The sequence below is a fragment of the Apteryx mantelli genome, chromosome 1 (assembly GCF_036417845.1).
Source record: "Apteryx mantelli isolate bAptMan1 chromosome 1, bAptMan1.hap1, whole genome shotgun sequence".
NCBI lineage: Eukaryota > Metazoa > Chordata > Aves > Apterygiformes > Apterygidae > Apteryx > Apteryx mantelli.
The window spans coordinates 153,705,532-153,727,485 of NC_089978.1; the positions used below are offsets into that span (position 1 = coordinate 153,705,532).

The window sequence follows — 21,954 nt, forward strand, 5'->3', positions numbered from 1 at the left end:
CTTCCAAAAGTAGGAATACTTTCAAATGTCTAAAGTTAAATACCTGTGACTAAAGAGGCCCAAGAAACAGCAATCTTTTTCTAAATATATGCCTTACATTCTTGGCTGTTTAGAGCAGCTATGTTGATACAAAATGTATTACTTTTTCCTCTGTGAAACAAGAAGGGGGACTTCAGACCTAATGTTCATTTTGTATGAAGGTAAAGCAAGACTGAAAAGAAAGAAATGACTTCTTTCTTAGCTTGAAAATGATGAAAATCTTAATATATAATATTTAGATTTGTGAGCTCAGAGATGGAGCTGAAAGTACTAACTACAGGCCTCACCACTTATTTTCATTACAAGACCTTGTTCTCAGTTGCTTGTCATTCTGCCAAATATTAACAAATTGTGCTGAAATTTTCCATGACAGGTGTCAGCTTCAGCCTGTTTTTTTGAGAGACAATTTCTGCTACATTCTTCACACAAAAAGGTAGTTTTCTTGTGGGAAAAAAATTGTGATATGGTTAAAGACTTTATAATAGTGCATGCTGAGATGAGAGGTGAATTAACATTATGAGAGGTGAATTAACATTACATGGTGATCTTAATTTTGGAATGTCATAAATTTTGAGTGATCAGCTTTAGAATCTTAACATTCACTTAATCTAGGGATTTTTGAGGGAAAGGGGATAGGAATCTTTGTACTTTGAAGGATGGGGGAGAAAATGAGAAGGAGAGAAAGTGAGAAAAAGACAGAAAGAAGGCATGAGCATGTCCATGGATGTACATGCATATGAAAATGTGGTTAAGAAAAACAAAAATTTAATTCTGCCTTGTATTAATACCATGCAACCATGATATAAATATATTCAGTTTGCGTTTATGATTTATGGTAACAAAATAGACTGAAGTGTTTTAAAGAGATATTTGAGTGATAGTTTTAAAGTCATGATTAATTATTTTAATTTTTCCTTTGCCCAAAGCAGAGCTGGATTTATCTTCGGAGGAATTTAATGGGCCTTCCCATATGATAATACGGAATTATAGTCATACCACCTCTTAAGGTGAACTTTAACTGTGATGATAATGATGCCATAAACACCTTTTTAAAAAAAAATCAATAAAATCCCTTTCACTTTAAATTACTTATATGCACTGATGTGGTTCTTGCTTAAGAATTCTGTTTTTAAATTATTAAAAATTTCTCACAAACACCCAACTGGAAAACCAAAGAGAATTATAAGATACAAGTATTTGTTTGAAAATAAGTATTTCAACTTTGGATGGTTGACGTAAGAAAAGCAAAGGGCATAACTGACTAGTATTGCTTCCTTCACACTGTTCTAGAAAACCATAAAGCTGCTGGAACATGCAGTTAATTTCTCTCTCCCTCTGCCCTTCACAGACCACTACACACACACATCACCATCTTATAGACATACAGAACAAGATACTCCCTTCTACTGTTCTCATTTTTCACCATTCTCCCTAGATCACCCTACGTTTTTGAACCTTTCATTTACAGCTAAGAATATTTGGTTCAGATATATTTAAGATGAGGAGTATCTTTTGGCTGTTACCCATCAAAAAGTTGAAGGTTTCACCTTGAACAGGACATCCTTAAATTCTTTTTAGGAAAAATCACCAAAATCTGTCTCTTAAATTAGTCATCACGTGCAGTTGTCCTTAATGGGACTGATGATATTCCAAAATTGGACACTTTCTTTGTTCCCAAATGAAACAAAGTCAATTTACCTTCAGGAAAAAAAGGTGGTCCCCTATCTCCTTAGGAAAAATACCTATCATATATAGTGAGCATACTCAACCAAATTCAATTTCAAGTCTGTAACTGGAACCAGGGCTTCCACGTATATATGTGCCTTCAGTGCTTACTTCTGAAAGAACACATACATATCGTTTATCACCACTTCTCAAGTATATAGAGTCACTTACTGTATTTGGAGAAAAATATACACATACAAATACATCTGTGTCTAAACCACTTATATAAAGACTGTGATGACCATATGTCAGACAATTAGCATCATCCTTCATTTTTTTCTCTATTTTTTTTTCCTCACTACAGGATAATAATCACAGTGAGATGTAAGAATGAGGCAATGCTGACCTCTGTCAATGATACGTTTTAGAGCACTTGAGTTTTAGCTGGTTCAGGCAGAACTGATAGCAGAGATTAGAACCAAAACCAAAATACAGCAGAAAATTGGAATAAAAAGCAACAGCTTCTGCAAAATTTAAATCATGGAGAGTAGCAGCAAGCCTGCTTGGGACTGTGGTCATAACCAGTGTGACAGGTCTTGAACATACAGACTGTTAAAGCTGTACTTGACATAACTAGATCCTGTTCAATTTAAAAAAAAAGAAAAAAAAAAGCATAATTGCAGCAGATCCAAACAGCAGCAGCAGCAGCCAGGCAGCCAGCAGTAACATTCCAGCCCGGTAGGAAGTAGTAGCCTTATTTAACACTCACTTTCCCAGGAAGTCCCACACAAACCCCCCTACGTGTTGTGGTGCAGGGACTGACACCTGGTAGGGAGGGTGCAATTTGCAGGAGGCATGCTTTCTGAGAAAAGGCACAGTCAAAAAACCAAACCAAAACACACACACACACACAAAACAAAAAACTCATGGATCCAGAACAGGACAATAAAAACGGAAAGAAAAAGTGAGGAAAGAAACAAAACACAGAATGAGAAGTTACAGACAGAGAGGAGATTATGGAATGCCAGTACAGAAAGCAAGCAGTTAGTTAAAAGAAAGTGAATAGCCAGACATCTACAACACCCTCTACAACACCACACTCAGCGGACAGAAACAAAACCAGTTGAGCTGTTCACCTACAGAGGAAGTGTGGATTTAGAGCCCATCTCCCCATAAGAAAAAGCAAAATCCTACCCACAGAGAATATAAATTAATGAGCTGGTGCTTTAAATCTGATGTTGACTCTAAAGCATTTTTCAAACTTTAGCATAGCATGTAGTGCATTTAATACATGATTTTTAGATCTCTTTCCTCCCATTCACAGTTGAAGAACACCCCCCCTCAGCCAGTAATTAAAATAGTTACTAATGAGTGAAAGCATTTCCCTCTTTATTTTAATCTGAACCGAAGGCAGTTTTGCCATCTTTGAAAAGGCTTAAGACAGCTGTCTTCTGCTTTTCATTTCATCTTCTTCTCCTATCCTTTCTCCTTCTCTGTTTACCTGTACATAATCCCCTGACACTTGGCTTATTTCTTCTCTTCTATGGATGAAGCCATGTTATTATTTCTCTTCTCCTCATGACATATGGTCTAGCTGTCATTTAAAACCAGCGTGAGGAAAAACTCCAGGGAGGGACTCTTTCTCTTGAAAATTCCCTTTTTCATTAATAAATTTCATCTCTGAATGTGACTTATTTTTTCTCATCTTGCTCTACATGTTACAATAAAAGTCTGTAATAGAGGCAGCTATATTCACTCTTGCTTGTTTACAAATAGTTCTGCAAGCACCAAGTTTCTTTTTTATACAGAAGAGTGATCAGCTGTAGAAGCATCAGAGGGCAAGATAATATCTAGCTCCCTCTGCATGGACCACAGTTTAGGAAGGGCTTTTAAAAGGTGAAATTATCTGTTCTTTTCAGGAAACCAAGACTGTAGCTCTGGAACGCCCATATATAATATGTTTGGATATATCAGTTCAGCATGAAAGAATGCTTTATAAACAAGCACGGTAGACAAAACCGGAACCAACCTACACATTTCATAGGCATCCTAAAACCTCTGCTCATGTAGAAGAACTCATGAAGAAGAAGAAAGCTTTCAAAGAAAAGGAGAGTGTGGGAGCAGTTGAAAACAACTAAGGCCAAACAGGAAGTTCAGCAACTATTCAGAAAATGAGAAGTTATTAGTCAAAACCTCACCATAAAGTATCCAAATCCTTGAAATCTTTTTTTCCAGTGTTGTGATTATATTACAGTTCCACCTGAAAAACCATGTCAGGAATTGATACTTTGCTAATTCACCACACTCACGCTATTCATTTTAGCTCTCTAGACCTGTAAGACCTTTTCCATCCCTATTTACTGGGCTTAGAGAACATGAATGTTCTTAGACTTTGTTCCTTGTTTTACATGGCTGCAGGCAGCCACATGATCACAAAAGTAATCTTTTCTTTGACATAGCTGAAACAATATAGAAAACTAGTACACTAGAACCCCACCTATTCAAATTACTAGAAATAAAAGAAGAAATACTCTGTTCAATCTCAACACTGGCAGAAAAGAGAACCAGCTAAAAAGAGAAGAGGGCCAGTTATTTTTATTTTTTTCATAAGAGCAAAGATCAAGTGGTAAGAAGGAATAGGTAGCACTGAATAGGTAAAACATTCCACCCAATTGTTATGGAACGATGTCCAGTCATTTCTGGGTTTTTTGCTTTCACTGACATAGCAAGAGTGTGGTCTGTGACTGTTAAATAGCAAGAAACTACCACTGTAACATGAAAAACTTAATACTTGCTTCACAGATCTCTGGAATTGCATCTTTTCAAAGCAGAAGTTGCTTTATAAGTCTTTGAAGGCTAGATGCCAATGCTTTTATCTCTAAGAGAGATAAAGGCCCAGCCTCATTTCCCTTCTTTTTATTTTTGTTTTGTAAACCATAAACTCTTTCGATTATAGGCCATCTATATGTGTTCATTCAGTGCTTGATGCTGCAGGTCCCAATCTTGATCAGGAAGGCTAATGTAATAAAGATCAGACTTGTATCAAAAATTTGCATAAAATAAAATTCTCTTCCTGCCATTCCAATCTCCTCTAGGGATTAGGCTGTGAAGAAAGATGAATACTTCCAACTTGCTTTTCCTAAGCAGGTAATTACTTTTGCACACAGAAGAAAACAAAGCACTAAGAACATATTTCCTCCTGATACATTATTTCTATTAGAAGTTTGCTGCTTATTCCCTGAGGCCTAGTCTGCTTGCATGCCCTAGGATGGTGACACAGCGAACTCTATGCCTGAGATGGGCATCTGTATGGGATCTGGAAAAACATGCAGAAAAATATGACATGGAACTGCTATTTAGATTTCCTCATGTCTATACTTAAACGTATCTAGTCTATCAACTTATTGTCTAAATGCTCTGCTGAATACAGAATGTATTAATGGGTTGAAAGTTATATTATTTAGAAAATTGGGAAGACAGACAAAAAGGACACATCCTCAGTTTCAGGTGTTCAAGCTTATACCATGGGTGTAGAGAATTTTGGTTAAGTAAAATTAATAAGGAAAATAAACAGGATGCTGTTTACAATCATGAAGAGAGAAAATACTTAGCTGACATGCTGAACCACTTCAGAGCGGTGTCACTTTCAAGAAAACAAGAATGCACCCTACCAAACAATATGGCTGGGTAAAGTCATTTAATCCAGTAGGCTCATCACAGTATAATTAATTGCTCTGATTTTAGTTGGCACATTCAGAGTCTTTTTCCCGGAGGATTTATCATTAGGCTTTCCTTGCACAGGATGAAGGAAGAGAAATGTGAAGGCATACAGCAGAGGCAGAAGAAAGGAATTGGAAGAGGTACCTGCACCTTCCAGTTAATTCTTTCTCTGAACATAGTAAAAACAGAAAGTCAGATCCCTAAAGGTGGACTTAGCATTAGCAAGACGAATTAGAAAAAAATTGTTCAAATCGTTCAGAGGAGCCCGCAATTTGAGTGTCATCAAGCCAATGAACAGTTACCACTGGCATCATGAAGAACCTGAAATGTCCTTTACTCCCACAATCTTCCTGACACTAAAATGCAGTTCAGTTAAATTGTGATAGGTTAAAAATTAGAAAGATTATTCTGGCACAAGGCAAATGGAAATAACCACATTTCCATTTTGCTGTTCCAAGCTAGTGATTTTTTTTTAGTGAATGGTACAGTAAATACAAAAATCTACAGGTAATTCTACTTAGAAACTCCCCCTTGGCACATGGCAAGGTTGGAAAACGACAGAAACAAAATCTGTTTCAAGCCTTTCCCAAGATCTATTAGTTAGGATTGTGATATATATGATGTAGACTCCTAATACATTATCATTTATGTTTGTGAAATTAAAGCCTAAAAAAATATCAGAGCACTTTGGCTCCAACAGAAAGATGGAAAATGTTAAAAAGCGCTGAATCATTTGGTTTGGACAAAAGCAAATCTATTCATTCAGCTTTACACAAGCTGAAGTTTACCTGTGCCTCTACCAGCACAAAAAGTTTCAATGCCATTTTTCAGAAGAACCTGTTTAACTAATATCCCAAGCTTTTTAAAGTCATTTTCTCTGCTTGGTTTTTGGAGAACCATACCTGAGGAATCTATTAAATTGAACAACCAGATTGTTTTCCAAACGCACTATGGCACCGGCAACTTTTCCTACCATTTTCATTCCCTTACAGCTCCTTCTACCCCTCTAGTTCTATCCACATCAGCTCTACTTTTGAGCAGCCAGGTAAAGAAAGTACATGGTATGGCATTTTTACACTTATAAATACAAAATAAAAACACTGAAGTAGAAAAACTCTAAACAGATTTTCCCAAAATAGGCACTCTGAGAGAAGAAAAATGGAATAATTTATCTTTAACTTTGGTCAGCTATTTTGCTCTTCTAAATAACCGTATACCATTCTCACCTCTCCAGTTCTGCTATCTTCTTATCTTTATCATTCTTCTCATTCTCCATCTCTTTCAAGATTTCTAAAAGACGATCCACTTCAGCTTGAGCCTTGCTAGATTCTTCCCGGTATCGAACTACCTCCCTTTCCAGCTGTTGCATACGATCACTCAGCTCTGGGCTGGCCCTAGCCTCCAGTGCTGCCTCATGAGCCTGTAAAGAAAAAAGTTCAAGAAAAACACCTCATTCACATATACATATTTTCAGGTACTATAATGACTGCAAAACACTGTCTACCTAAATTCTATTTCAAAATGGCAAGATTAATTATTAAACAGAAATAAACATACTGTGCATAAGCTACCTTTAAGTATGGGTGAATACTTTCTAAAAAAAGGAAAATTCAGAAGCAGATTAAAAAAATTAATTCACTTCAAAAAAAAAAAAAAAAAAAAAAACCCAAACCCCCAACCTATGAAAGTGATTTTTTGGTCTGAAACAGAACTGTTCCTAGAATATCAAAGAAGTTAAACTTCCTTAAAATACAGAAAAAGTGTGAGGTGGGTATGAAAATTCCTAAAATACACCTCCAACGCAACCAGAGACGAGACAGGAGGATTTGTAGTTAGTTACCTGTGATATTTTTAACCTAGATAATCTAGAAAAACAAACCACAGTTTAATAACCTTCAATAACTAAATCAGTACACTAAGTGTCAGATAGATTTGTAGAGACTGTGCTGATGCACTGAAGTCCTTGCCAGTTATCTACACTATTTAGATTAGGGCTAATATGAGTATGGCTACAAACTGAAATCATCTTTGCCCTGCTATTTAGGAAACATCTTTGAAAATCAGGTTAGGGCGACAAGAAGCATCCCAGGACTAAGGATAAAATGACTCCAGCGAAGAGCCAGTTTTTATTTTGAAATGATCTGTTTTGTTGTAAAAATCACAAAGTTAATGGTAAAATGAATTAAAAAGTTCCTAAGCATAGTAAAGACAAAGAAAAGGCAATATTTATGCTGGAGTTTAAAACAACAGACTGGGGATTAGCTTTTCAGGGTCCCAAGGGAGTTCTCCACTTTTATGAGGGGAAATGGACAAATGTTACCTTCAGGGGGTATTTTCACTCCACCCTTCTGCTCTTGCGTCTTGAACTAATCTTTGGTATTAGTTAAAGCAGTTTCGGAACTGCTCAAATTTGCTTCAGTGAATGGTAAATTTGGGGGTGCTATTCTGTCAACCAAGACTGCCTGTGATCTCAAGGCCTTTCTCTTCTTTGGAACAAACCTATGACAGAATATAAAACCACTGATTTTTTTCCCCTTTGTGCAGCTGTGGAAGGTTCTTTTACAAGCTGCCAATATTCTGCTCCAAAGTGCAGTAAGTCTAAATCCAATCATTTAGAAGTCTGTTACTGTTAAAGGTAACTGGACAGAACTGCAGCAGCATAAACCTCAGGGTTATAGTTTGCTCCTTCCAAAGATCCAAGTAATGGCAAAAATACACTTGGAAAAAGCTGCTTAGTTTTTCAGCAAAATGAAACTGGAGGAAAATACATGTTCATTGACCCCAAACTTTTTATCTTGAAACCTCTTTGCTTTAATTAACTCAAATAAAGTCAAGGCCATATTCTAGTGAAATCCTACATAAGCTCTGAGCAGAATATTCACGCATGGAAGGATCCCTTTCTTTACTGGGTCTATGGCCTTAGGATTGATCTGGGCTTCCCCAAGGCTGGAATGCTTCAAATTTTAGGACCCTGGTCCTGCCGCAGCCTGCCCAGGGGTCTATCCTAAACTGTTTTGGTTTTTTTTGAAACAAGAATTCCTGAAACCTGTATAGCCAGCACAGTAGTTTATCCTAGAATGATATGCTGGACAACAGCAAGTCTCCCAGGCAGTACATTTAGCAGGTGTGCCCAACAACTGTAAATCCTGGAAGAACAGGACCTGAAGCAGGGTGTTTAGTAGGTCTTAAAAGGATCTCCACTTATGAAACACTTTCAGGTCAAACCTCCCAGGTCCACTGTCACTGAACTCTAACTGAAAATCTTGCTTCTGAGTCTGTAACCAAGATTCAGTTCCAAGTGCTTCTCTGGTGAGCCTGGAAACTCTGAGAGCCCTTTTGGAGTTAGGGAGGTCTATGCTTCCAGGTTCCTGACTGCACCATAAGCACTTTGAACTATAAACCCTTGCAAAAGGCTCTCTAAGGCAAGCGGGAGTCTACAGAAGGTGCTACCAAGATGATGCAGATTCTGGGAGGCCATAGCAGCAATGAGAATGACAAGCGTGTCAGGTCCACTGAGCAGCTGTAGGGATCTAGGAACATATTTTGCTTTGGAAAGAGAGTGTTGTTGGGTGTTCCCAAAACACTGGAATTTCCAGCCTGCAGGAAATTTAAAGTATTTCATTTCATTTCCTTTTCAACCATACCTAAATTTCAAACAAGAACTCCATCCTCCTCTCCCAAATACTGTTTTGCTGGAACTGGAAATACCATTTTTTGAGGGGCAGCTTCATCTATAAATAATGTCTCCTAAGAGACAGTGTGGATAGAGTTAAGTATCGTTTTCATCAGAGGTACAACCTGAATTCTTCTGTACTGTATTTGGGTATGTTTCCAACACTTCAAATTGTTTTAACAAATACTCCTCCAGACACTTTAAAGTCATCCAAAATACCTAATCAGATAATCAAGAAACTTTTAAAAAAAATGCAAAGCTAGGCTGTTAGCTTGGATTACTGAGCTCTCTAATTCTAAGTTATAAAACCTAATGCAATTCTACTGTCAAGATAGCCCTGATTTATATTGCCCTGTGCTAATAAAAGCATCTCCACAACAACCCAAGAGACACTACTGAGAGGAGGAAATCAATTTTCTTTTTCAGAAAATTAGCCAGCAAGTCAGTGTGTCTGGTTCTTATAGAACAAAAGGCCTATTTACATGACATAAATTATTAGTTAAGACACGTAACATGTTATTTGTATATAATGCACATAAGTATGGATACTTTCACCTAACACAAAGAGAATGTTATGTGATATGGTGTAAACTGGAGACCACTTCTTGAGTTGTGAATTACTGACTCACTTTGGTCCATTTTGTGGGTTATGTATAAAATACATGTTACATGACCAAATCTAAAATCGTACTGGATTCATTTATTGTATAGGAGAGAAAACCAATGCATTTAGAGGTTTCCCACAAACTCGCATGAAGATCTGGAACAGATGAAATTGGCTACCTTCCCAATGTAACTGTGAGAAATAATTCAGCAGTTTTTATTTTTTTACAGGTAAAAAAGGTTATACACAAACAATGAGTTCTTATATGTAAAGCACATACAATTCTCCCCATCTCCCCAAATAAAGGTAGACAAATTCCAAAAGGAGCCAGTAATTTCATTTTCAAGACAGAATGGACAAATAGAGTGACAAATGCACTAAAGGCAGTTCTGCTGCTGTATTAAGAAACCATAAGTAGTACATTTTGATAGACCCAGATATCAAGTCTGACTGAGACAGTACTCCTAAATCTGCAACCTCTTAATACATTTATAAGCAAACATGAAAATGTATGATAAAAAAATAAATATATTGGAAAAAGCAACTTGCTCAGGGTGAAAAAAACACTGCACTTTCTCCTCTAGTTTCACAAAAGATGTAAATAAGAGATGGTGTGTCTACACAGGCTACTAAGTTTACTCAATTACAAAATATTTTAAACCTCCGAGCTACTACTAACCCTGTTATTAGCTCCTTGTGTCTGTTTCAGTATGGAGTCAAACAGGTGAATTTAAGCTACTTCCAAGAGTGTTTTAAACTTACATGTTTGAAATCTACATTGAAATGCATAAGAAACATATACATTTCAGCTAGAAGACAGCAACTTCTTAAACTGTGTTTTTATTACAGCTCATCTGAACACTATTAACGTTTTCCAGTATAAATTTAATTCTAAATTCAAAGTGGTTCAGGACTGAGAATAGTTTAAGCTTACTACTCTGGATTTGCTCTCAAAGTTCTCACAATGACTATTAACTAAGAGCTGGTTTAACGGCTTTCTGCTTTTCTGCTCTTAGCCATCATTTCCCATCTGGAAAGTGGTAAGTGATTGGGTGAGTGCTTCAGGTACCTGAAGAATAAAAGAAAGAGTGATTGTTCATCAAATAAATGTACTATGGTTTCTATTGCTTCCAGACAAAATCAGCCAACAAAGCCAACTTCTACAACTAAAACAAATATAACCAAGGTTTCACAGAAATAGGCTCTATTCACAGATGGAGAAGAGAGGAAGACATTAAAAAGAATTTCATAATTTGATATTTCTTATGCCAGAAAAACTCTTTACAAAGAGGAAAGGTGATCTTACATAGCTTTAAGTGTGCCAGAGGTGGGGAAGAATACAATAGCACAAATTAATTAAAAAAAAAAAAATCCAAAATGTAATCAAAATTCCAAACATTATGACTAGGATTCCAAATCAATATTCCTAAAAGGTTAACTAAATCAAACACCAAATAATTCACAGCAAACACTTTCTACCTTTACCTATGAATTGAGACAGTAAATTCAGTTTAACATTTCACACACAAATGCTGCCAAGAACTTTTGGCCATGAAGTAGAAGTTCCCAAGAATATGAAATCCCTTTTTAATCCATCCTCCTACCCCCAGCTGTGCCTCACATCTCCTAAAAATAGCAAATGCACACACAAATACAAAAATATATTTGGATTTTTTATTTCAAGACACAAACACATTTGACTATTTTCTTTATCTTTCCTGTTGTGAAGGCAGCAATTCAAATGATAAAACACTTGCATTGCCTTATATCATATCTTTATTAGAGTCAACAAAATTATAAATTTAAAAAACAACCAGACTTGCTCCTCTTTCAGTTCCAACACTCTAAACAATATGTACTGTAACATCCTTTCAAAAAGGCTACGTTCGAATGTAAGAGTCTCAGTGAATTCTCAGATGCACCAGGTACCAGAAAAACTGAAGTCTGTCACAGAGTTATTCATTATCTTATACTTAACAAAATCTTCTAAATCCCTTCCAGGAAACGTATAGTCTTTGTTAACTCGACAGCAAATTTTCGGTACTGAACAAGCAAGAATTTGGTTAGAATAATTTAATAAAGGAGGCTAAAAGTCAAAATGAGAGGAAAATGTCTCAAGAGAACCCACTACAGAAAAAAATGATCTCTTCAGAAAGATATAAGTGCAATACTCATGTTAAACATTGGTAATCTGCAATACAAAAATTATACAAAGACAGACAGGAAATGTCCACTTTAGGGTTGTCTTTGCAAGTGCGCTTCAGCACCCTTCTGCCTCTTCTCAGTCAGTCTGTAGTCACACGACCACACACTGCTTTATTTCATTTTATTTTATTTTATTTTTATTTCACAGAAATTGTGCTCTATTCAATGCACAGAAGGAATTTACTCAAGTAATTAGCAGGTAGTCAGTACTGATCTTTCATATTCAATGTACAGCTTTGTGTCTTATTTATTCTATGCTGATCATTATTGTAAGCTATTGCTTTGCAAACAGTAACTAATTTCACTTCATAACATCATCAGTGGGAAATGATGATGCATTGTCATCTTATGTGCAGGTGACAAACTGAGATTCGAAAAGATTAAGCTACGACATATCTTGCCTTACTCAATACTTTCCAACTCTTGGAAAAATAATTTATTAATTAAACATGGCTGAATTTCTCCAGACAATAATCTACGGTTTTATATACCTCTGGCTCTTTCTTGGAGCATTTTTCACACAATACTCAAAACTGCAAGAGTCCTGCAGATAAGAATTTAGTTATGAAATACTATAATGACTACCTCACAATGTAAAAATGAGAAAGGCCACATAATGTAGCATACACAACTTTGATTTTGCCATTTCCTAGCTTTTGGATGTTTAATTTTTCAAAATGAATGTTACCTTAAGGCTTATGGGAGGGGTAGAGTTGGTATGTGTAATTTTCCAGGAATAAGAAAATGGCATTTTGGGGAAAAAACACCCAGACTTCCCATAACACGAGATGCTGTTGACATTGTCATGGACCATCACCAGGACTGGAACTTTTAGAGCCACCGCACAGACTCTGCCCGGTCAGCTAATGGAATGCAGTACTTGTACCTCATGCTCTACTGCGGCTATATCATACTGCTGAAAAAACACATATTTCCTTCCCAGAGCTTGTATTTTCTGACCTCAGAGTAATGCTGAGACTCAAAAAATTTGATTTCGTTATAAATTGTGCAGAGAATACGCTCTCCTGGGCACAGATTCTTCTGCCTACTTGCACCAAGTACAATCCTTTTGTACTATACCTGCCTCATTCCTTCAACCTGAATTTATCAACACTATTTAGCCAGGTTGAAATTTTACTCCTGTTATCCAAGAAGATTCCACTAATCTGCCAGATTCCTCATCCTTTTCCTACTGCTTTAGTTCAGGTTTCAGGGGCTTTTGTTTTTGCACAGTCACAGTCTAACCACCAATACCTTCTGCCCGACACCTTTTGTCCATATGCCACCCCTGACTCATACCATGTCCTTCCCGAGTCCCAGGTTCACTACAATTCTCATGGTAACCCTATCTACTCATTCCCCCAACAATATCCAATCTGTTTTTCTCTTCCCAACGCCTAACTTCCAGTACTGGCTTCCACTACTAACAGATTATTTGTCCTAATCTGTTCTGCATGCTGAGATGCCGATTCTTGCTTCTGCTGTATTTGTATGAAGCAGCTGCTTGGAACTGGCCTGGCGCTTGGTGAACAGTGACTGCGCATTCCTGCAGTGCAGGTGCAATCGCTGGGAAACGTCACTGCTAAATCCGCGATACCGCCGCTGAGCACATGTAAATAGATAACGTGCTTAACTGTTAGCCAGTTTAAGTAGATTTAAACAGGGACATCAGAAGTCTCTGGTACAAGGCCCAAATTTTTTCATAAAAGATTACCGTTGTGAAAAAAGATAAAAAAAAACCCTTTTTTCATACTTTGTTCTTGAAAACACTGTAGTTCAGTGAAAATACAGATTCTTTCAAAAGGACACAAAACCAAACAAAAGCTCAGACTGAATCAAACAACATATGAAATTTCAACTAAAAGGGTTAAAAGGTTTTGCAAAACCATAAATAATTGATAAAAGAATCTATTTAATGGGATACACTAAACAACTTTAATAATAGATTGTACTAGTAGCTTAACCAATGGGATAGAAGGCTGACAAATTATTTTAAAGAGATTTATTAATTTTCTGGAAAGTCCTGAGCATCTGCTTTTCAGACCTGAACACACAATACTTTTGGGGAAAAAATATTCTGTCATGAAATACTAAATAAGAAAATCTTTCAAATGCCTTATCCACTAATCTTACATCTTTTAAGAAAAGTGTTTTTATTCATTTTCTAATCTTTGTGCTCCAAATACCTTGCAAAATTTATTAAATTATGAATGACCTTTTTATATATAACAAACATTTTTGTCGTGCAGTGTAGGAGTTTTTACGTCTCAGTTAACTATTTTTATTTCCGATAGTCCTTCCTAAATACTTTTCCTGATGGCACACACACCTCTTCTCTCAAATCCAGTCATGTAAAAACCTTTTATTATCTGCTCCTTTAAAAGAATTTTAAATATAGGATGTCATGAAAACTGAAACTAATAAAAGCACCAGGAATTCTCTGACCTTCTGACAATTATTGTCAAGATAGACAGCTACGTTTACCCTAAATATTGTTAAAAATAAAACAGATATCAGCCTTCTGATAATTTTGTAACACCATTTTACATATATGCAGTCACAAAAGAAATCTCTAATGAAAAACATCTTGGATTAAGAAATTTACTATGTCAAGACTTTATTACACAAACACCCTTTGAAAGGAGTGCTCTTTGACATCGAGCAGAAGGCTGGCCACAGAATCTAAAATTAAACTGACATTGTACCAACGATCTCAATGGATATACAAGTTATTAAGCAATCTTTCCTTGCTCTGACTTTATTATCATTTCTAATGTGCTGCTGCACATAGTGTTACAGAGTGCTTTCACACAAGAAGCCTGATTTGCGTGGCAATTCTACTGCAATCTTGCTCTGCCAATGCACGGGCAATGGAGGTGAAAGACAAGCTGCAGGATGTCCCAAGCAACTGTGGCAAAGGGAAACAAAACCATGGGCACAATGGTAAGCTGTCCAAATAAAAACGAAGTTAGACTAACACAGCCAAAAAGTAAAAGCATCTCAGAAGGCTTTTTTCAGCATGACTGATCAGATGTATACTATAGCACTTTGTACCCATACTGTCCATGCCCACTGCTGAAGGAACTCACCAATATACTCTGTGTTAGCCCAAGTACATAAAAGTACAGGTGAACACACATGCAACACATACATAATTACACGGGGTTGGCAATAGCCTCTCAGTTTGCCTGGGAACTTACTAGCTTGGATGGATGACTCAATAAAACTTCAGGGTGCTAAAGGGAGAAAAAAGATAGGAAAAGAAGGGGAGAATTGGGGATAGGAACAGTGTGAGAGAGAGAAAAAAAAAAGATGTAACAAGAAAACAATTCAAAATACCTGCAACAGTAATCTACTAAGAAGACAGAAACTTCATTTGTGGTTTTAGGACTTATTACTACAAAGCTTTTGAAACAAGAAAAGTGTGGAGAGTTACCACAGTGCAAGTTCTAAACTTGATCTTGATTTCTTATGGTGACAGTTTTTGTCCAGTCCTTGCATACTTAATATGGTTCCGTGTTCAGGCTTACAGATGGCAAATAGGTTGAGCAGAACTCTTATTTCTAGTGCTTCACTTATATCAATTACAAGACAGATAAATGGTTTAGGAAACTATCTGAAAAATTGACATAATGTTGAACACAGTTGCTGGGTTTTTACTTTTATTTTTAATAGACATCCCGATTTCCCTGGCAGCCTTTTTTTTTTTTCCCTAGGTTGCTAAGCTGAATACATCATTTATAGTCCTTTTTTGAAAAAAAAACAAAACAAAAAAGCCCCAAACATAACCCGCTGTGAATGAAATGTAACATTTCTATCTCAACTACCAATATATCAGTAATATTTCTAGTTGTGACAGGAAATTCATGTTCACAAAAAAAAAAAGCACCAGAGCCTGTACTAGACTAACTGAGCCAAATCCTAGGAAACATACAATGTGGATCAACACTTCATTCGGTCATTTTTTCTTGTCCCTTGAAAGATGTTATCCTCCTTAACTTGAAGGAAGAACACCACAGCACAAAAAAATCCTATGAGTGAGCATGCTGAATCTAGAGGTATATTTCTGGCAGAGAATCACTGTTAACATTCTCTGGTAGAAAGTCCCTAGAACTGCACCAAGTGGAAATTTGTTAAAATATTGTCTTGGATTTTTTCTTTTCTTTAACCTTGATCCCTTTAAAATTAGCAAAATAGCTATAGGGAGAAAAATATACACTCGAAACAAAGAAAAAAATCTGCTCATCTTTGCTGGAACGTATTCTATTATCACTAGGTCTTGCCCAGATTAAAACAAAACAAAACAAAACAAAACAAAACATGTTGACTGGGAAAGAAAAGAGGCAGAAAAAGCTAGAAACAGAACAACCTGGAGAAGAAAGAATGAGAAATAAAACATTATCACTAGAAGAATGTTACATTAACATAGAAGTCTGAAAAAGAGTTTCCTAAAAAAAAAACCCAAACAAACAAACAAAAAAACCCCCCACTTCACAGAAAAACAATCTTAAGAGAAATCTTTGGAGCGAACCCCCTGCGCGTGACTGCTCACTTTGAAACTTTAGTGATTCCACCTCAGCAAAAAAGGAGGTTGTGTAAGGTAGCACAACAGACCATGTAAACTCGGCAGGGATTTATGGCTTTCTTCCCGTATTCAGAGTCTCCTGTAGTATCTCCTGCTCACAGCGTGCCAACATTGAGCACAGAGTAAATGACAGTGGAACGATTAGAACTTAAAGCACACAGGTTTGCATAGCCATAGTATCATTATTAAAGAACAAATGAAACAGAAAACATCCCCAGTGAATGTGAAAAACACTGCACTTCTATTAGCTAAATATGGATCATATCTATGCAAGGATCACCATAAAATATTTATTAGTAAGAAAAGGAACAGTAACCAAGAGAATTGGACATCTAGAATCAGCTACTGGAGACTGAATATATGGAAAGAAAAATAATATCATCAGCTTTTCAGCACCACTGCACTCCACTTGGCTAATAATATTTCATTTTAGTGTAATGTTAAATACCTTTTACAGAAGAAGTGGAAGCCTGCAGCATTCATGAGTTCTCAAAGGCTCACTGTTTAAAGATTAGCAAAGGGTTTTTCCAAGGACTGCCCAAATCTTTTTTATCTAATGGTTTAACAGTACTCTGATTCAGCCTCTTCTGTCAAGATCTTAACAACTATGGCGATTAGATTTAACTGAAAGTACTCAAATTGTTCAGTGGAAATAGAAGAAAGGAAAACACGACTGATGTTAAACACACCTCTGTTCAAACTGCAAGGGCAATATCCTGAAAGGAAAACTTCTTGCCATTTGCTGCTAAGGGCTACATAAGAGAGAGTCCTTCCTTCACAAAAGTACCTCATGCAAAACGGCACTAAGCTAATGCAATAAAACTTAACATAATAAAACTCCTCTGAACATTTCCAGTTCAGTTTTAAATTAATTTATAGCCTTTAGTTGTAAGGTGAACTATGACAGTTATTTGCAAGGGTTAATAATGCAGATGTGTAAAATGGTGTTTAGAAGATTAAATCAGCTGGATTATCTATCATATAATTGTTTCAAAGATGATAGAAGAAACTAATCCACTTTGAAATATCAAATTGCTTGAATAGCTATCTGCAATGCATTGAAAGAGAGAAACCCTTTAAAAAATACACTTTTCTACTTTTCTGCAAACAATGAACTACATTGGCAAATTAAAAACAACTGGAAAGAGGCTTTTAAAGAAATATCCAAGCATATTTATAACTTAAAACACATTCAAGTGGTTACTAATGATATTTTCTTGAGTAACTAGGATTGACTGTGATGTGGTTCTAGAAACCAAGGGGGATCAGTGATACAAGTGGGCTCTTTTGTACAAAGTGAGGAAGGAAAGGCCCAGTTCATTACATGAAAGCATATCTCAGTCCTGCAGTTGGAATTCCCTTCTAAACTATCATTCTGGACTGACTTATCAACACCAAAAAATCTTTCCCGTGAATGAAAAGAATGCGGTAGCCCAACATCACAGGGTATTTAAAAAAGGAATAAAGTACAGATGATTTTCTCTCACTAGGACCCCAGAGAGTAGATTAGGGCATCCACATAGGAAGCAACTGCCCAAATGTCCTAGCATGTAAACATGCCTGAAGCAGAGGAGGAGGAGAAGATATCCAGAGTATCATGGAAGGGCTGTACATAGGCAATGGTAGGTTATCAGTTTTCTTTGCTTGTAGAACTGAAACCATCCTAACTGAAAGAGATTAGGTGGTTTCTTTGGATGTGAAGATGAGAATGTATTTGTGTTTATAATACAATGAATTTCTATTCCATTTTTCTCAGAACCAAATAAAGAATACAGTTATTTGTACAATAGTTGTTCTGAATAGTTAAGAGTGTACTTTACATTTAGTTATTTTCCTATTTTAAGCCTCAGGAAAGGATCACAGGAGAATAACTGATCTTCTTAATTACTTCCTGAAACAAAGAGAATAGACTATAAGAATATATAGTCTTATGAACTGGCTTAGGTTCCTTATATAATGTTTCTGGATATCAGCAATAAAGAACAATTCTCTCTAAAATGGAATGAGCAGAGGTAGGCCTAAAGGAATTATAATGAAGAGCTGTCATTGCAGTGCAAATTAACTGCATCTTCATCTTCTAGCTAGCAGTGCTTCACCAGATTTTGGTCAACCTCCACACCCTATCATACTATTGAGATGCTCACTCCATATAGTGAGACAGTCATCTCTGGGGAAGCAGTGACAAGCAGTACATTCACAACCACTAAATACACAATCACTAATTATTCCTTAAATAATTTAATTTCCACAACTGTGTTTTCATAATTTAACTTTATTTGATATGTGCTCTCCTAGTCGGTATTATTTTTGTAAAAGCAACAAAGGTAACAAAGGTCTCCAGTACATCTCTCTCTCTACAAAATTAATACTATTATCCAATTGCTACAATAATCTCTGGCAAATCTTAGCAATGATTTATTCCTCAAATCATTATCAAAAACACACTGTCAAAGGGTGAAACTGCAATTCATGACATCTCGAATTCAAAATGAAAGGGTCCTTCAGGACTTCTAAAATACCCACCTACTGTGTGGTATACTGAAAAGAGCTTGTTAAAAGTGTACAATTCTATTCTTGCTATATGCGCTTTGCTGGATAACAGAACAGTGTTTGTTTTATTTGGTATAATATGGGTCTAGATATGAGTATATGGAGTTTCACTCACACAGAATTGTCAAGTGCCTTAACACCCACTTTGCACTCACACAATCAAAATGCTAAAAAGCTCTTAATTGTTGCCTCAGAATTTGTTCTCAAATTCAGCTGAGGTACTAGGAGAGTTCCAGACTAAAGCACAGGCACTCCTCTTTTTCACGGCTAGATGTAAAGAAATAGCTAAGGACTCCACAATCCAAGATTTAAATTTTTTTAAATACTGTGTGCTGTGTTTTGCATTTTTTATAAGTAAAATTGTCATCACTATTTTGGTTAATGCTTTTGGTGCTTCTCTATTACTTGGTATTCTAAGTTAAAATAAAATTTGTATTCCTCTAAAAGGTGCAGTATAAGGACTACTCACATCTAAAATAAAGAAGGCTTGCAACACACAGAAAATCCAAAGATTCTGTTCAAATAAATTAGCTTGCCTGTAATAATGTATTATTCTTCTATACTGCAAACTCCTTCAAATTGTGTTAGCTGTGACTGGCAGTGAAATTAAAACAAAAGACTACATATGTCATTGTTGATCTACTCTTTTCATTTGTTTTTATGCATTCCCATGTGTCAATTATGCATCTGAATTTATTACAGTAACACCTATATGCATTGACAATTGATACTTGTGAAACGTTTAGCTAATAAATTTTTAGCTTGTATACCAGTTCAATGGTATATTTATTGTTGGGTATAGTACTGAAGCAGACTAAGTCTGTAATTCCTATTACCTGTTAAGAAAAAACATAGTCAGCACCACTGTCATTGCATGTAAACAAAATTCAAAATTAGCACCAGTATCAGAAAGTTGCTTTCTGACAGGCTTAGCTTGTAACAAGTTTTGAAAGGATAAAACTTCAGAGTACTTTGCTAATAAGCAAATTTACAGAACTCAAGCTCAAGAACAAGTCTTGTGCATAAACATATCCAATTTATCTAACACTGTTTACTTACACTACATATGTAATTATGAAGGAAGATTACCTTTTTCAGCTGAGTTTCCATTTTCAAACATTCTTCCTTTTTCTGCTCCAGTGCAATTTCCAGTGTCTTGAGTCTCGAATCTTTCTTCAGTCCTGATGAAGCTAGAGATGAAGCATGTTCCTTCAAATCCAGTAACGATGTCTAAAATAAAAGATGTAAAGTAACTATAAGAAGACAACATTTTTACATGCAGTAGCTAGTTCCTTTTTTGTCCGTTTTCCTCCTATCCCTTCACACTGTGTTCAGGATCCCAATTTAGAACAAGACATTTTGTTGGAACGTTCACTGGATGTTCATGGAGTTGACTTAAGACAGCTTGATTTAATTCAGATTTAAGGATCAAAATAAAACCTTGTCTAAGTCCACTTTAAAATAATTTTTAAAGATGAAAGATTCTGTAAACTGGCACTGGTACTTCAGTGATAGTCATGTTTAAGTAAAATTATGTCTAAATAAAATTAATTATATATATTTAGCAGATTTGGCCACTGTATCTAAAATTGAGAGTATCCAAAGTTTTTCTGTATACAGCTGCTATTGGGTGAAAATGATTCACACTACCTATCACCAATAGACTTCTCAGCTTCTTGTTTCATGAAGCATTTCTGTGTTAAGCTGTTCGTTTCTTTCCTGTCAAATGTTGATTTCCATGTACAAAAAAAATCTTAGCAGTTGCTAGGTGCAGTTTTCTCATATTGCTTTAACTTGATTGAGTTTTGAAATAAGATTGTTAATTTGAATTTTACAATTCCAAGAGAGGAACACAAAACATTTATATTTCTGTGATATAATTAGGTTAATTTATCTAGCCAGTAGGCATCACCACCAATAGCCCACTTAAATTTTGACTCTTCAGAGTCAAAAGAGGTAGTAATACTGTTTGCATAAAGGAAGAAACATTATCTGTATGCTTTCTGTGCCTGCAGCTTTGCTCTGCCTCTGTCCTTTCCTCCTCATATTCAAACGGGAACAAGTTTGTTCTTTACGTTCAGTTGTATATAAGCTTTGCTCCAGTAAATGCTATTGTTGATGACTGGTCATTCACTAGTACTACTTATGATTAAACTGCCACAAATAACAAGACTGTGTGCTATCTATAAAAAGATGGTTCTGAAAAATTTACGTTTAAAAAATTCCCAAACAGTATATTTCACTAGATAAACTTGTTGAAGGGCCATTACCATGAAGGAACAGTTTACTTCATCTAAAATACATACACACACACACACACACACACATATATATATAAAACAAACAATTCTAATACAACAGACTCATTCTGTTGCTCTTAACCTCTTTCTCTGTGAGATCTCCTTGTAAAATGCTGACTTTCTCTTTCAAGTCCTTAATATCTTTTTTGTAGTTGTCGATCTCTTCCTGTTTTTCTCTTTCATCTCTGTCTCGCTGCTCCTTCAGGCGCTCAATGGTCCTTTCCTGACAAAAGAAAGTACTCTGTGAAGAGAATTCCTCTCAGTCAGTTTAACTTTTGAGTATTATTGCAACACTTCTGACACACTGTAAAGGATGAGTGCAAGATATTGCCATTTTCTTTTCTTTATTGCTGTACAACAGCTTCTCAAGAAGGAGGAAAACCACCTTGAAAAATCTATAGATTCACTGCTAAGATGTATCAGGGTGTTCGTTTCCACAGTTGTCTTATGTCTGAACGTTCATAGTGCTGCTGCAGTGTAATGTAATTTATCTAGTTCTGATAATCAAAATTTGTTTCACTTACAAAACATATGCCAGTATATAATACACATGGCTTCTTTACTTATTTAAGTTTTATTTTTCTGAAATGTCCAGATAAGTCTGTAGCCCTTC

The 21,954-nt window shown here is 36.0% G+C and overlaps 1 protein-coding gene across 10 annotated transcripts in view; it reads right to left on the reverse strand.

Moving 5' to 3' along the window:
* ERC1 (ELKS/RAB6-interacting/CAST family member 1) overlaps positions 1 to 21,954 on the reverse strand; it is a 312,721-nt gene that overhangs the window by 178,154 nt on the left and 112,613 nt on the right. For all 10 annotated transcript variants that reach the window (XR_010885944.1, XR_010885943.1, XM_067307213.1 and 7 more), the window contains exons 10-12: positions 21,424 to 21,564; positions 20,131 to 20,271; positions 6,651 to 6,844 (exon numbers count right to left, since the gene is read on the reverse strand). Coding sequence is in view for 8 of the 10 variants with exons in the window: in XM_067307213.1 (XP_067163314.1) it covers positions 6,651 to 6,844; positions 20,131 to 20,271; positions 21,424 to 21,564 (476 nt within the window). In the remaining 2 variants the exon portion in view is untranslated. The remainder of the gene's footprint in view (positions 1 to 6,650; positions 6,845 to 20,130; positions 20,272 to 21,423; positions 21,565 to 21,954) is intronic.